This window comes from Gossypium hirsutum, chromosome A12 (assembly GCF_007990345.1).
Source record: "Gossypium hirsutum isolate 1008001.06 chromosome A12, Gossypium_hirsutum_v2.1, whole genome shotgun sequence".
Taxonomy (NCBI): domain Eukaryota; kingdom Viridiplantae; phylum Streptophyta; class Magnoliopsida; order Malvales; family Malvaceae; genus Gossypium; species Gossypium hirsutum.
In genome coordinates, this window is record NC_053435.1 from 83,251,811 (window position 1) to 83,265,296 (window position 13,486).

A 13,486-nucleotide genomic window follows, 5' to 3' on the forward strand; every position below is an offset into this window, starting at 1 on the left:
TTTACAACCACTCAACATCTACACTTAAAAAATAATATAGTGACGTTAAAATAAAGAAGAAAAAAATAACTGGAAGCAAGGGCGAAGCCAGAATAATCTTTTAGGAGGGACTGAATGAAATTTTAATTTTTTTTATAGTCTGTATCTTTATAATTTTTAAAGCATTAAATCGAATTTTTATAATTTTAGGAGGGATAAAATGTAATTTTACCTTTAATAATTTAAAATTTTAAAAAAAATTTAAAAGGTCTAAATAGCAATTTTTCATTTTAAGGGGGGCTGGCAGATTTGCCTTTGACCAGAAGGAAAAGGCGATTCCCATGGCCATTAACCAACATGAATGCAACAATTGTTCCGAGGTTTTAGTAAATTATACTTAAAATCACTAAATTATTAGTAAATTTATGTTTTAGTTATTTAATTTTAAAAATTTATAAAATAGTCATTGAATTAATCAAAAAATTTTATTTTAGTCCCTAAATTGTTAAAATCATTATTGTATGATATTTTCTATTCGCATTGTCTATTCTAATTGAAAGCTCTCATTTTCTTTCTTCTCTATGATTCAATTTTTTCATGAAATAACTTGGAATGTCACGAATCTATGAACCAAATTTTAAACAGCTTTTTTCTACGATCTTCAATACTAACCGTCAAATTAATTTGGACCTAAGGTTTATTCTTTTACTTGTCAATAGGTACGAAGATAAAATACGAGTTTATTTTATAGCAATAGTAATTAATCATTGTTGTTTTAAGGTTAATCTATTTACTTGCCTAGATAATATTTTTTCTTGTTCACTAATAAACCGACTAATTAAACTCATGTTTCTATAGTCAATTCAATCCCCCAATTGGATCGATGGCAAATGCCTACGAAAAGATCGCTTGGATTCATCCATGATTTCTTTATTCCTTTCTAAAAAGAATCTTATCCCTTTCTCTATTTTTAAAATCCTATTTTGAAATAAGATCTACCGTACTAATCGTTGAATCTTCACTTGAGTCCACTAGCTAGATTTTAAAAAAGTAAAAATTCGATGACTTAAATTAAAACTTTCAAATAATTTAATAACTATTTTATAATTTTTTAAATTAAATGACCAAAACTTAATTTTATTAATTGATTAATCACCTTAGGTGTAGTTTATAATTTTCAATATAAAGTAACCACCCTTACTTCTTCCTCATTATGTTTGATATACTGGTTAGAGGATTTATTATATGATTCTTTTTTTTCTCTCAGTTCCAACTACTTCAATTTTGGAAATAATAACTTAAGTTTAAATCCGAAAACAATATTATTAAAGGAAATAGTCACGAACTTTAAAAAATTTAATCTTTATAAATCATAAAACAAACAAACAATACTTTAATTTCGTGGATTCTACTATTACAAAACATGTGTAAAAATCAAGAAAAATGAAGAAAAAAATTCTATTGCAAATAAACAAACAAAGAATTTACATGATTTCATACAGTGATATCTCTTTGATTACCAAAGACGGCAACCATTTTGAGCTCAAATAGAGACATAGCAGAATACATCACAAGTGCTCACCACATCAAAGACAGGACATAAATAGTATAGAATCCACCAACATGACAAAAAACATGGCAAGGAAACAAAAAATTTAGATCAAGTATCCTTATCTTTAACTGCTATAACAGAAGATTTGAACCAAGGTACACATGCTGAGGTTGTCTTTTGATATAACCTGTATGCTTCAGCTCGGTACTCTTGTTTCAACATCCGCCGCTCGACGAGCACGGTAACGTAAGCTAAGCACATGCTATTAATCAAAGCTCCAACAAAGGTCCATCCATGTCCCAAGTTCCAAGCGAATACGACCAGTCCCCACCACCACAATTGCTCGCCGAAATAGTTCGGATGACGCGAGTATCGCCACAAGCCTTGGTCGAGATTAGGGACCATAGGCTTTCCGAGTTGTTTTAGCTTGCTATTTGTGGTCACAAAATCATGGAGCTGTGTATCTGCAAAGTAGGCTATAACAATGCCACACAAACAAACACTAGCAGCAACAAAGTCCCACAAATTCAAGGGCTTATCAACTGAGTGTACCACATAGAGTGGAAGACATATCCCAATCAAAAATATCTGCACAGTTTAATAAATAACCTAAGTTCAAGTTCTCTCATCACCATTTTTGTAGTTGCATATGTTGATAAATAAGCTTAATACAAGGGAAGAAAAATACAAGAAAACAAGAATCACTATTTATTAAGGACAATTCACCCATGGCGCATCTTTCAGGATTTAATAAGCACTTCCATTACAAAAAAGAACATGAACAAGAAGAACAACACAATAGGCAAAGAGTGAAAGATAAATTTTAGTTAAAATGTGACATAGGTCCTTGTATTTTTCTAAAATTTAAAATTTAGTTTATGTACTTTTATTTTTAAGAATTTAGTCACTCTATTTTTTAAATTTTAAAATTCAAGTCCATCAGTTAACACTCGCGTGAACTTTTGTATGATATAAAAATAAATATTTTATATTTAAAATAGTAAAAATAAATTGAAAATTCTTGTATTTTAGAAATATTTATGAAATACACGTGTATTTCTAAGTTCTAACAATTAACTTGTTGCAAAGAAAACCAAACCTTGAACAAAACTACAAATTCCAAATCTTTCATTTGCTCATATTATTTTATTAAAAAAATCATTTTTAAGCACTAAAATTGATAAAAGCAACAAAAAGAAATGAAAAATTCACCTGTTGAGAAAAGTAGACAGCAAAGAATGAAATCCACCACCAGTGGCGACCATACTGTCGACGCATATCAGTAAACCTCCAATCTTCTCTAGCACCCCATTGCCAATTTTCACGTCTAAAATAGTTATGAGTCAACCTGATACTCCAAACCCATGTCAACATTATCACAACCTTCGATCTCCATAAATTAAATTGAGCCAATGGGTGTGTTGCATAATAATAAACTAACATCACCGGTATCACCGTCCAATACAAATCAATCATCTGAAAAACCAACAAAAGAAAAACCCATCACAAATATGGAAATTTAAATAATAATAATAATAACAGGACACTAGTAATTGAAAAAGTTCACTGACCCAGTTGCTAGATTGGATGTGACCGATGGTCCAGAAAAGAACATTGACATTGAAGAAAAATAAGACATTAGCTAAGAGCAAAGGGTGGTGAAAGCACCATGACCAAAGAGGAGAAAGAGAAGCGCCGCCATTGTTGGTCTGTAAATGGTTGACGAAATAAAGGTAGAAGAGGATTGAAGGGAGAGGAACAAGAAATGATACGACGGCGTTGTTGAAATTGCTTCTAGACATTGTTTTTAGCTTTGAGTTTTTGGGATTTTTGGGTGTTATGGTCGGTGTGGAGCAAACGAGGGATGAATTTTATAGCAGAAGGTGTAGAATTGAGTTTATTTTCTTTTGGTTTTTTTGTGGGACAAAGCTAAAGCTAAGTTGAAATGATGATGAGAGCAAAGATTGGTGATGAACTGATGATGAAGACCTTTTTCGTGTGTGTGTATGGAAGGTGGCGAATGGGCTCCCATGGCCGCCACATTATGTCCATGATCGATGCTGGTTTATAATTATGATTTTTCGGCCTATTCTTTGTTGAAAATGCCATTTTTGGGTTGGTCTCCATCACTAAATTATACTCAAAATCACTAAACTCTTATAATAAGTTTACATTTTAATTATTCAATTTTAAAAAGTAACAAAATGGTCACTAAATAATTCGAATGTTTTCATTTAAGTTACTAGACTATTAAAATCATTGTTGTATCACTTTTTTTATTTATATCGCCTGCATCAATCGAAAACTCTCCTTTTTCTTTTCCACAATTCAGTTTTTTTTTCATGAAACTATTTTAAATGTCATGAATTAGGTAATTAAAATTTAAATAATTTTCTCTAATCTCTAACATTGATTATCAGATTGACTTGGATCTAAGGAATGTTCTTCTACTTGTTAATAGGTACTAATTTATTGTACAAATCATTGAATTATTGTTTAAAACTTGCTAGTTGAACTTTCTTCTTTTAAAAAAAAGAACCTCGATAATTTAATGACTTAAATAAAAAATTTTAAATAGTTTAGTGACTTAAACTTTCACCCTATACAAGGATCAAATTACAAATTAAAGTAACTTTGGGGGTTTTGTAAAGTAAAAAGGATTAGGTTAATAATTAGTCCTTTAATTTTTTAAAAACTAACTTTAGGCAATGCTAATAATTTGATCAGTTTACGTTTGACCCAAGAGTATACAAACTCCTTTTTTTTATCTAATTAAGAAAATGCATAATAATGGATTTGGTTTACTGTGCTTGAAGTGCATGTAATGATGGGGGCAGTAGCCTGTAAAAGGCGAGCTTTTAATTATGAAACTCACATGGGAATCGGAATCCACACAGCCACTGGGCTTTTTAAAATAATACTATTCGAAACCTCGTTTCCGGTCCCCAGCTCCGGCTGTCAACCTGCATAAAGATCTCCGCAATCTACGCCAGCCAGAGAAGTAAATAAAACGGCTATAATATTGTAATCCCACCACTGCTGGTGTGGAGAGATCTATCCCACATCCTTTAGTTAAAAGCTTTTCTTTTAGTTTATAAATCATTTTAATTTACCCTTCAAGGGTGATTGAAAGGAATTGATTTATAGAGTTCAATGCCTATTTTTAATAAAATGATACAATAATAATTTTTATATATTGAGTAATTTGGTCCTATTTTTCCGTGCAAGTTTTATATTATTTTGTAACTTTTTATATAATTAATATTTTAACAATTCAACAGTTAAATTTATCAATATTATTGTACTTGTCACGTATGTAAATTTTTTAATCGATTTGATATATCTATTATATCAATCTAAAATATATTTAACATTCGAATTTTTTTTAAAATAAAACTAATAGTTAAAAAATTTTCATTTATGCGAAACTTGACATGCATGATATACATGAATGAAACATAAAATAAGACAATTGAACTGTCAAAATATTAATTGTATAAAACGTTACGAAAGGGTGTAAAATCACTTTAGTTTTATACAGGTGTAAGTGGATCCTTCCTCATTTTTATATTTTTGCATTTTTTTAAAATTAACAGTCATTTCCAAAAAAAAAAAAGCAAAATGGTAAAAAAAAGGGCAAATCACATAATGAGTAAATATTGATAGTTAATTTTTTTAGAATAAAGACTAAATTGACACAATATATAAATATTAAGAATTAAAATTATTATTATGTCAATTTTAAAAGCTGACAAGTTATCTTTCTATTAATAATTTAATGGTTGAAGACTAAAGATGAAAAGTTAAATAACTAAATGACTATTTTATTAGAGTATATTGTTTTTATTTTAATCTTAAAAAATGCACTAAAAAACTCATCCCTCATGCGTTACTTGAGTATAGTGTTTCACACACCTCAAACTTTTTAGTCGACTTTTGGTATTTTACACGCATCATGCATTCGACCCCTAGACAAAGTTAAGAGACGAAACCCCTCATCGAGGACAACACTAAATGTGTGAGGGTCTAACGCTCAACAACTTTCAAAAGCAAACTCTAACTTAAAAAAATAAGAGAAAGAAATTATGATTTTAATAATTCTACTATGTTCAAATTTGAAATTTAGTTATTATAGTTTAATTTAACATAATTTGATTTATTTACTTGATAATCTCGTTAATTTGTCCAAATAGTTTAAAATATTAATCATTTCAATTAAAGGACACAAGTAATTTTTTCTTGAAAAGCATTTCTTTCAACTCATCATGCTGATAATGAGTGCTTTCAAGGAAAACCAACATCAATTTTTTAAGTAGAATCATTAATAATATCAACTATTTTGAGTAATTAATGGAAATATACAAGTAGAAAGATTAAACTATGTCAAATTTTATATTCTCAACAAGAAAATTTAAGTTCGGACCTTAAAGATGACATTATTGGGAGAAACAAACATCAAGAGTGAGGGGTCAGGAATGAGTAAATTTTTTTTAGAAGGAGCAAAGTGTAATTTTATTATTACATTAATTAACTTATAATTTCCTAAAAATTAAAGGAAGTGTATAGTGTACTTTCCATAACATAAAAATAAAAATAAAAATAAAAGATACTAATTCTAAATTCTGATTAAAGGCTACAAACCGAAAGTTCACCTATGTTTAAGACCCTATGAAACTTGAATTGAAGTAAGCCAAACCCAACCTATTTTTACAAAATTGTGAGAGTTTTCTATAAAGAATGGGTAAAAGTACAAAATAAGTCAATTATATTTACATAAATTTACATTTTAGTTATCGAGTTTTTAAAAAATTATTATATGATCACTACTATTACCGATTTATTATGTTATGGTCATTGAATTATTAACTCCTGTTAAAAGTGTAACGATAAGCTAACATATCTCATTAACTTCACCCCATAAAGTTTCTAGTTTAGGAAAAAAATTTCAACTAGTCCTTGGTACATTTGAACTTCGGTGAAATTCACGTGCTACATTAGCTTGCCATTACACTCCTAATGGGAGTTAATAGTTTACTGACAATAACATAATAAATCGATAACGTTAGTGACCATATAGTAAATTTTTTAAATTTAGTGACTGAAACATAAATTTATACAAGCATAAGTGACCAATTTTGTAGTTTGCCCGGAAAGAATTTAGAACAATAATTGGGCTCATTATATTATCACCAAAAGCCCAAACTAAAATACAGCCAGCAAATCGGGTCGGGTCATTTCCATCACCCCCAAGCTCTGACCTTTAATACAACCGGTTTGGTGTCGAATTTACAGAGAGGAGGGTGAATCCGAAAACCCAAAATCTCTGCAATTTCCCCGCCGTGCCTGAAAAACGTAAACAAAAAAACAAAAAACCCATGTCGGCTAGGTTACTGAAGAAAGTCCTGAAAGAACAAGAACAAAAGAAACAGCACGTAATCGAGGAAGATGAGCAAGACGAGCTTCTAAACGACGACGAATCGGTGTCCCCAGATTCCGGCGCTGGTTCTTCTAAGAACCCTTTCGACCTCCTCAACGAAGGTGATGACGCCGATGAAGATAACGCCGACCAGGTTCAGCCCCTAAACCCACCCTTTTGAAAGTATTGTTCTTTTTTAGGATTAAATCATTCATCGCATTTGAACCTGGATTATCTGTTTTTAATAATAATAATAATATGTCAAGGACCAAACTGAAATTTTGTGGCATTAATGTTGTTTAGAAATGTTAGAATAAAAAAAGGGTTCTTTGTTTTTGCTTGGAAAACCTTAATTTTTCATGTGTTGTTCCATTGTATTGATCAAGCTATGTGCTTTTAGGGTTTAGTATTGGGAAATGGATGAGTTTCGATTAGCTTACGATCGGTTTCGGCTGCAGGTTTATGCTGATGAGACCTCAACCCGAAAACAAGAACCGCCACCATCAGTGAAAAATGCTCTTAATTCGGCTTACACATCTAATAACAAATCGAAGAAAAAGAAACAAAAGAAAGGAAAAGAGGGTTCTTTGAGTACGGGTAAACGTGAAACACCCTTGGATGTGAATTTAGAAGCTTTAGCTTTGGATATTGAATCTTCTAGTCAACAGTCGGGTCTTAATAAACAACCCGGATTTGAAAACTTTAAGCAATCTAAACCATCTGTGTTGCACGTGGATCCTAAGTATCTGAATGTCGAGAATGAGCTGCGGAGAATATTTGGTTCAAAGGTGGTTAAGTCGTTTGAGAAAAGCAACCAAAGCAGCAGTTCGAGACAGGTACGTGGTGGAAGACGGGGAAATCATCATATTAGAAAGACCGTTTTGATATATCCATCGGACCATTGGCCTCGATGGGATGGATCTCTGTCAATGGAGTTTCTAGAAACTAAAGATGGGTGCCATTACTTCAGGTAATGATCTTTCCATGTCTCTGGTACTGCCATATCGTTGCTTAACTGTTGATTACCTTGCCGGGTGCTCCCGTTTTTTGTATTTGTTCACTTACTTCAGGTGTATGCTTGATAGATAGCTCTCCTGATATTACGTGCGATGCTTTTGCAACATTTACAGAAGTGTAGATGTATAAAGAATTTTTGGGTTTATTGGTTGTACTCTTGTCCTAAACTGTTTTCTTGTTTTTAGGTATACACACTCGTCTTCCTATGATCAAGCTCAGAGAGCATTTGAAGCTGCTCAAGCTATTCATGACCTAAACGGTGTAGCAAGTGTTTTGATGTATCATCCTTATCATTTAGATTCGCTTATAACCATGGCCGATTATTTTAAATTCGTGGGCGAGCATCAGATGTCTGCAGATGCTATTGCAAAGTGTTTGTATGCCATGGAATGTGCTTGGCATCCTATGTTCACTCCTTTGCAAGGTAATTGCCAATTGAAGTTCAGTCATGACTCGAACAAGCCGTTATTCAAAGCACTCTTCACTCACATGAAAAACATGGATAGACGAGGCTGTCATCGATCTGCTTTAGAAGTTTGTAAATTGTTGCTCGCACTCGATTCAGACGACCCGACGGGAGCTATGTTTTGCCTTGACTACTTTGCATTGAGGGCAGGGGAGTATGCATGGTTAGAACAGTTCTCTGAAGACTATAGAACTGATACCTCTTTATGGCTGTTGCCAAATTTTTCATACTCCCTCGCTGTTTGCCGGTTTTACCTCAAGCAAGAAGAATCCTCCGATGCAGACACCGCAAAGGCTTCTTCAGCTGATCTTATGAATCAAGCTTTGATGCTTCATCCTCCTGTCCTTAAGAAACTAGTTGCGAAGGTCCCTTTAAAAGATCAAGCATGGACAAATATTCTCAAAAATTCCTATTTCCATTCAGATCAAATCGGGATTCCATCCGTGGATCATCTGATTAATATCTACGTAGAACAAAATTATCTCATATGGAGACTTCCCGATCTACAAAAGTTACTTCGAGATGGTGCCTCCCACGTTATTCAAACTCTGGAGCATAATAAAAACGATGCTAAAGATTGGACGTGTGTGAGAAAAGAAGCATTCCCATCCAACAAAAACGAGTAAGTATCGAGATTAACTAATGTTGTTGCACTATTTATATTATATATTTCCTTGTCTTATTGAGTAAGTCGGGAATTTGTTTGACAATCTTTTCACCTTGTGGTCAGGTACGGTCATTTGTTGGTTCAGGACTTCTCCGACACGGTTCAAACTCTTCCCCCAGATAATCTACAGAACTTTATGGTTGACATGAGGGACCCCGCTCATCTTGGTGGTCAGGTTGCCAATCCTCCTGCTGGTGGTCAGGCTCCAGCACTACGTGATGTTGCTAATCGCAATCCATTGGCCGTTTTGTTTGAGTCGCTGCTACCGTGGGTTAATTACGGAGGTCCAGAAGATGGCATAGTTGATGAAAACCGAGTTAACGAGCAAGGCCAAGGCAATGAAGATCTCTGAGCTGCAATGTATCAAAGATTTGATGAAAAACATTTAGGCCAAATAATCAAGTTCTCAATAATGTCTCTTGACACATTCTGTAATATCAGTTTAACGTGTAGGAAGTAAAATTCTTTTTGCTTTTCAAGTTGCATTTACAAATGTTTTTGTGCCACTCTCTCGTGATATCAATTTTGTGGACATTTTTTAAACTCATTTAAGTTCATTAGTTTTTCCATAGAATATAAACAATATTAGTCTAGCAATTTCAGACAAGTATTTGTTTGTGGATTGATACATTGTAATTAGAGTGTAATTGAGACAATTGGTTTTTGAATAAAAAATTCAAATTCAATTTAATAATTATTGAACTAAGTTTGAGTTATCAATTGAGTTGAATTTGATCTTAGTAATATTCGGGTCGAACAATTGGTGAGTCTTTGTGAAGTTGGTATATTTTAAATATTAGTATTGTTAAATTACTTATTGTAATAATGTTATTGGCCAAATCCAACCATTAACTCTTGTTCTTTAATTCAGGTAATTTTAGTCTTGTACTTTTTAAACTTTAAAATTTCAAACCTCACTAAACATGGTTGTTAAATTCATTCGGGTAAGTTTAATTATTTCCAAAATCTGATTAAGCAAACATATTATTATGTATAATGCCATACTAGCTTTTTTTTTATATATACTCAGTAAAAATTCAATTAATGGATTAACGACAATTTACAAATGTATGTATAGTCTATAATAACTGAATTTAATCGAATAAATTTAGCTGCTACTATTAGGATCAGGACTAAATTTCAAAATACAAAAAATACAAAGACCAAATTTAATCAAATTAAAGTACAAAAATCAAATCCACAACTTTTGTACAGTACAAGGACTAATATCAGAATTTAACTAGTATTATTAACTATAAGCTAAATTATCAAGCTTCAACTTGAGCTCAAGCTTAATTGAGTTACAAGTTTGAGTAAGTTTGCTTGCTCAGCTCGATTACACTCCTATCTCCAACAAACGACCTTAGGAAGCAAAATATCATTTTATTCCACTGCTAAATGTATACACGTTTTTACTAAAAAAAAAGGTAAACTAATTTATAGCTCTCTTGTTAGTTGTTGCTATGATACAAAACAAGTAAATGTACATCAGGATGATCCCCAGCCCCTACCCTGTTTTAAAAAGGGAGCAGAGTTCATCTAACAAAGCATATACCGAGGCCGATATTTTCCGTGTCTGAATCAACTTCGAAGGATATCATCGATGGTTGCGACGGTTTAAGGGCTTGATGACTTGCTTCTTGCCTGTCATTTAAAAGTGCCATTTTAAAGATATGGGTGAATTTTCAGAGAATACCAGAGTGGAGATATCAGCTGGGAAACCATGCTTTGTCAAGAAAGTAGTATGAGCTCAGATTAGATCATCGTTTTCGGCATATTGTCATTCCATCTCCAATAGGTACCTAATGTTCCGATAGGCACATTGTTACGGGAGAACCGGATATTTTTATAGAGAATTAGGTAAAAAGTGACTAGTAATGCAAATACTTACCAAACTGATGCTTACTCGATCATCTGCCATCAGGCTTCTATTGAAATTCCGAATGCTGACAGTCTTTGCATCATTTACCTGTTATATAAGAAAAGATTAGATGAAGATATAAAACTTCATCTCGATGGTCAGATTTTTATAAATCATAGGCAAACAGTTTACCAATGGGTCAGCAACTTTGCCATGCCAAAGGACATTATCAATCACGATCACTCCCCCAACCCGAACCTGTAAAAAGGACCAACTATAACCTAACTTGTCCAAGCAGAGAAGTTCGAGAAAGCTTTTAACAAAATGCTCAGAAGTTCGATATTCTAGTTTGGTATTATTACCAGCTGCAGTAGCAGTTCAAAATATTCTTGATTCATCCTCTTCTCGGCATCAACAAATGCAAAATCATAGCTGCTTTAAAGGTGAAATGTGTGGGTTAAAGTAACAGTTCACGTGATGCACCATATCAAAAAAATGCAATGCATGCAAAAGGAGAAGCATATAATATTGGTTGCTGCAAAGAAAATCCGGATTAAGAGAAATAAATGCCATCATAACTCACCTACAAGTCTCACCATTAGAAATCATAGATTTCAAGACATCTGCAGCTAGTCCATGTTTCACACTTACCTAACACCAACAAACAACATATTTCCATAAAAGATACCATCGTAAAGCACGATTACTGCAAACACTTAAGGCATTTTATTGCATTAGCAGGAAACACGACAACGTAAGCTATGAACTGGAAAGAGAATTGTATTACATGTATAGGTAGTTTACCTTGTGCGAAACACCGGCTAGATCGTAATACCTTTTTGCAACCTCAAGGGATTTAGCATCCCTTTCACAGGCAACTAAACATCCTGATTCAGGTAAAGCCAATGCAATAGCCAATGATGAGTATCCCTAAAGAAAAAAGACAATACGAATTCACTCTACCAAAACTTAAAAAATTCCTTTGGAAAAGTTCCAACTTCCAAATACTTTAATGCTATCTTTGGAAATATGAATTTGAAAATTTGGATTTGGATTTCATTTGCTATTTAATTTGTAAGAATGAAATGCATACAATATGAATAAATTATGGTTTTGATACAAAATATATTAGAAATTTATAAAAATCCTGAGTTTGTCAAATTCATAAATACTTTTAAGAATTTCAAATTCAGTCCTAAACAAAAATCCGTGGATTTAAGAAATAAATATGAAAAAACTAGTTAGGTTCCAATATAAAATGTCTTCTAAAAGTATAAAAATCCTGAATTTGTCAAATTCATAAAAGCTTTAATAATTTCAAATTCACTACTAAACAAGCATACAACAAATCCACAAATTTAACATATAATTAAAAAAGTAACATTTTGTAGATGTTTTATCACTTAATTTACACTATTTTTTGTATCCAAATCCAAAATTTGAAATCCAAGTTTCCAAAAGTTAGCTAAGCTTTTTGTTCATAGGCAGATTTCAAGAGGAATTAATGCATAAACTTACAGTGTAAACACCAAGTTCAATACATCTTGCAGCCCCAAGAATCTGTACTAACATCGCTAGTAACTGTGCTTGATCAGGAGACACCTTTTAAAATTGTAAAAAAGAAAAAAAATCCACATTTTTTGAGTGAACAAAAAAAAAAAGGAAAATGGAAGGATAAGTCTCAAAATTATATATATCAACTTTAGTCTAATGTGCAATTTTATATATAATTGCATTCAATCAAAGTTCAGGTATCAAATTGTACAATTTAGTACCTGCATTTGGCTGCCGCGCATATTAGCGGTTTCTTCGCGTAATTGCCGGAGAATCTAAACACAGTAAACATGAAAAATTATGGCAAAATGGATTTTTCTAAAATGAAAAAGAAAAAGGTGGAATGTTTTTTAGTACCGGAGGCTCGCGAACATTGGCGAGGATATAATCGTAAAGGCGAGGAGTGATACTGATGACTTGTTTGTTGCCGTATTTTTCATCGTCTGCTACGATGAATGGAGCAGCAGCATCTGATGAAAGTGAGCAATTCCTTCTGAGATTGTTCAACTTTATGAATCTGGATTTGGATACGTGTGACGATAACGAATTGAATCGCTGTGTGCTATTGAATTGAACTATAAAGCGTTGATAAACTGAGGAAGAGCAGCGATTAATTGCAAAGATGTTGGCCATTTGGAGGAAGAGATAAAGGGTCGGGTGGTGTTGGGTTTTTTTGCTGCGCTTTTTGTCATGGGTCTAGTTATCCCATAGGGTTATTTGGTTATAGAAAATGTTTAAATTTCTCCAAGTCCTTGTACCTTTATACTTTTAAAATTCAGTCCTTTACTTTTATCTAAAAAAAAATTAAAATATTTATTTTTCAAATTTTAAAATGTAAGTTCAGTTGTTAATGCTATTAAATTCAAGCATGTTATAATGCCATTTTTTGTTACATGACTATTAAATGACTATTCTTTTATTTACAAAAAAATCACATCAATGAATTTTAAAAAAAATTAATAGATCTAAATTTT

At 32.3% G+C, this 13,486-nt stretch overlaps 3 protein-coding genes across 3 annotated transcripts; 1 reads left to right on the forward strand and 2 right to left on the reverse strand.

Moving 5' to 3' along the window:
- Positions 1-1,423: 1,423 nt before the first annotated feature.
- LOC107923042 (uncharacterized protein C594.04c) lies at positions 1,424-4,634 on the reverse strand. Its single transcript, XM_016853256.2, has 3 exons — positions 3,103-4,634; positions 2,744-3,007; positions 1,424-2,119 (listed from the first exon to the last, which is right to left on the reverse strand). The coding sequence occupies exons 1-3, from the start codon at positions 3,331-3,333 to the stop codon at positions 1,640-1,642; spliced, it is 975 nt and encodes a 324-aa protein (XP_016708745.2). The 5' UTR covers positions 3,334-4,634; the 3' UTR covers positions 1,424-1,639.
- A 2,150-nt stretch (positions 4,635-6,784) lies between these two features.
- Positions 6,785-9,582, forward strand: LOC107923033 (transcription factor 25). The gene is made up of 4 exons (XM_016853245.2): positions 6,785-7,101; positions 7,406-7,917; positions 8,150-9,052; positions 9,161-9,582. Exons 1-4 carry the CDS (start codon positions 6,907-6,909, stop codon positions 9,447-9,449), a joined length of 1,899 nt encoding a protein of 632 aa, XP_016708734.1. The 5' UTR covers positions 6,785-6,906; the 3' UTR covers positions 9,450-9,582.
- Positions 9,583-10,243: 661 nt separating this feature from the next.
- LOC107923027 (O-methyltransferase MdmC) lies at positions 10,244-13,213 on the reverse strand. Its single transcript, XM_016853232.2, has 9 exons — positions 12,870-13,213; positions 12,734-12,787; positions 12,477-12,560; positions 11,763-11,888; positions 11,542-11,609; positions 11,321-11,390; positions 11,151-11,216; positions 10,989-11,066; positions 10,244-10,899 (listed from the first exon to the last, which is right to left on the reverse strand). Exons 1-9 carry the CDS (start codon positions 13,143-13,145, stop codon positions 10,858-10,860), a joined length of 864 nt encoding a protein of 287 aa, XP_016708721.2. The 5' UTR covers positions 13,146-13,213; the 3' UTR covers positions 10,244-10,857.
- Positions 13,214-13,486: the final 273 nt, after the last annotated feature.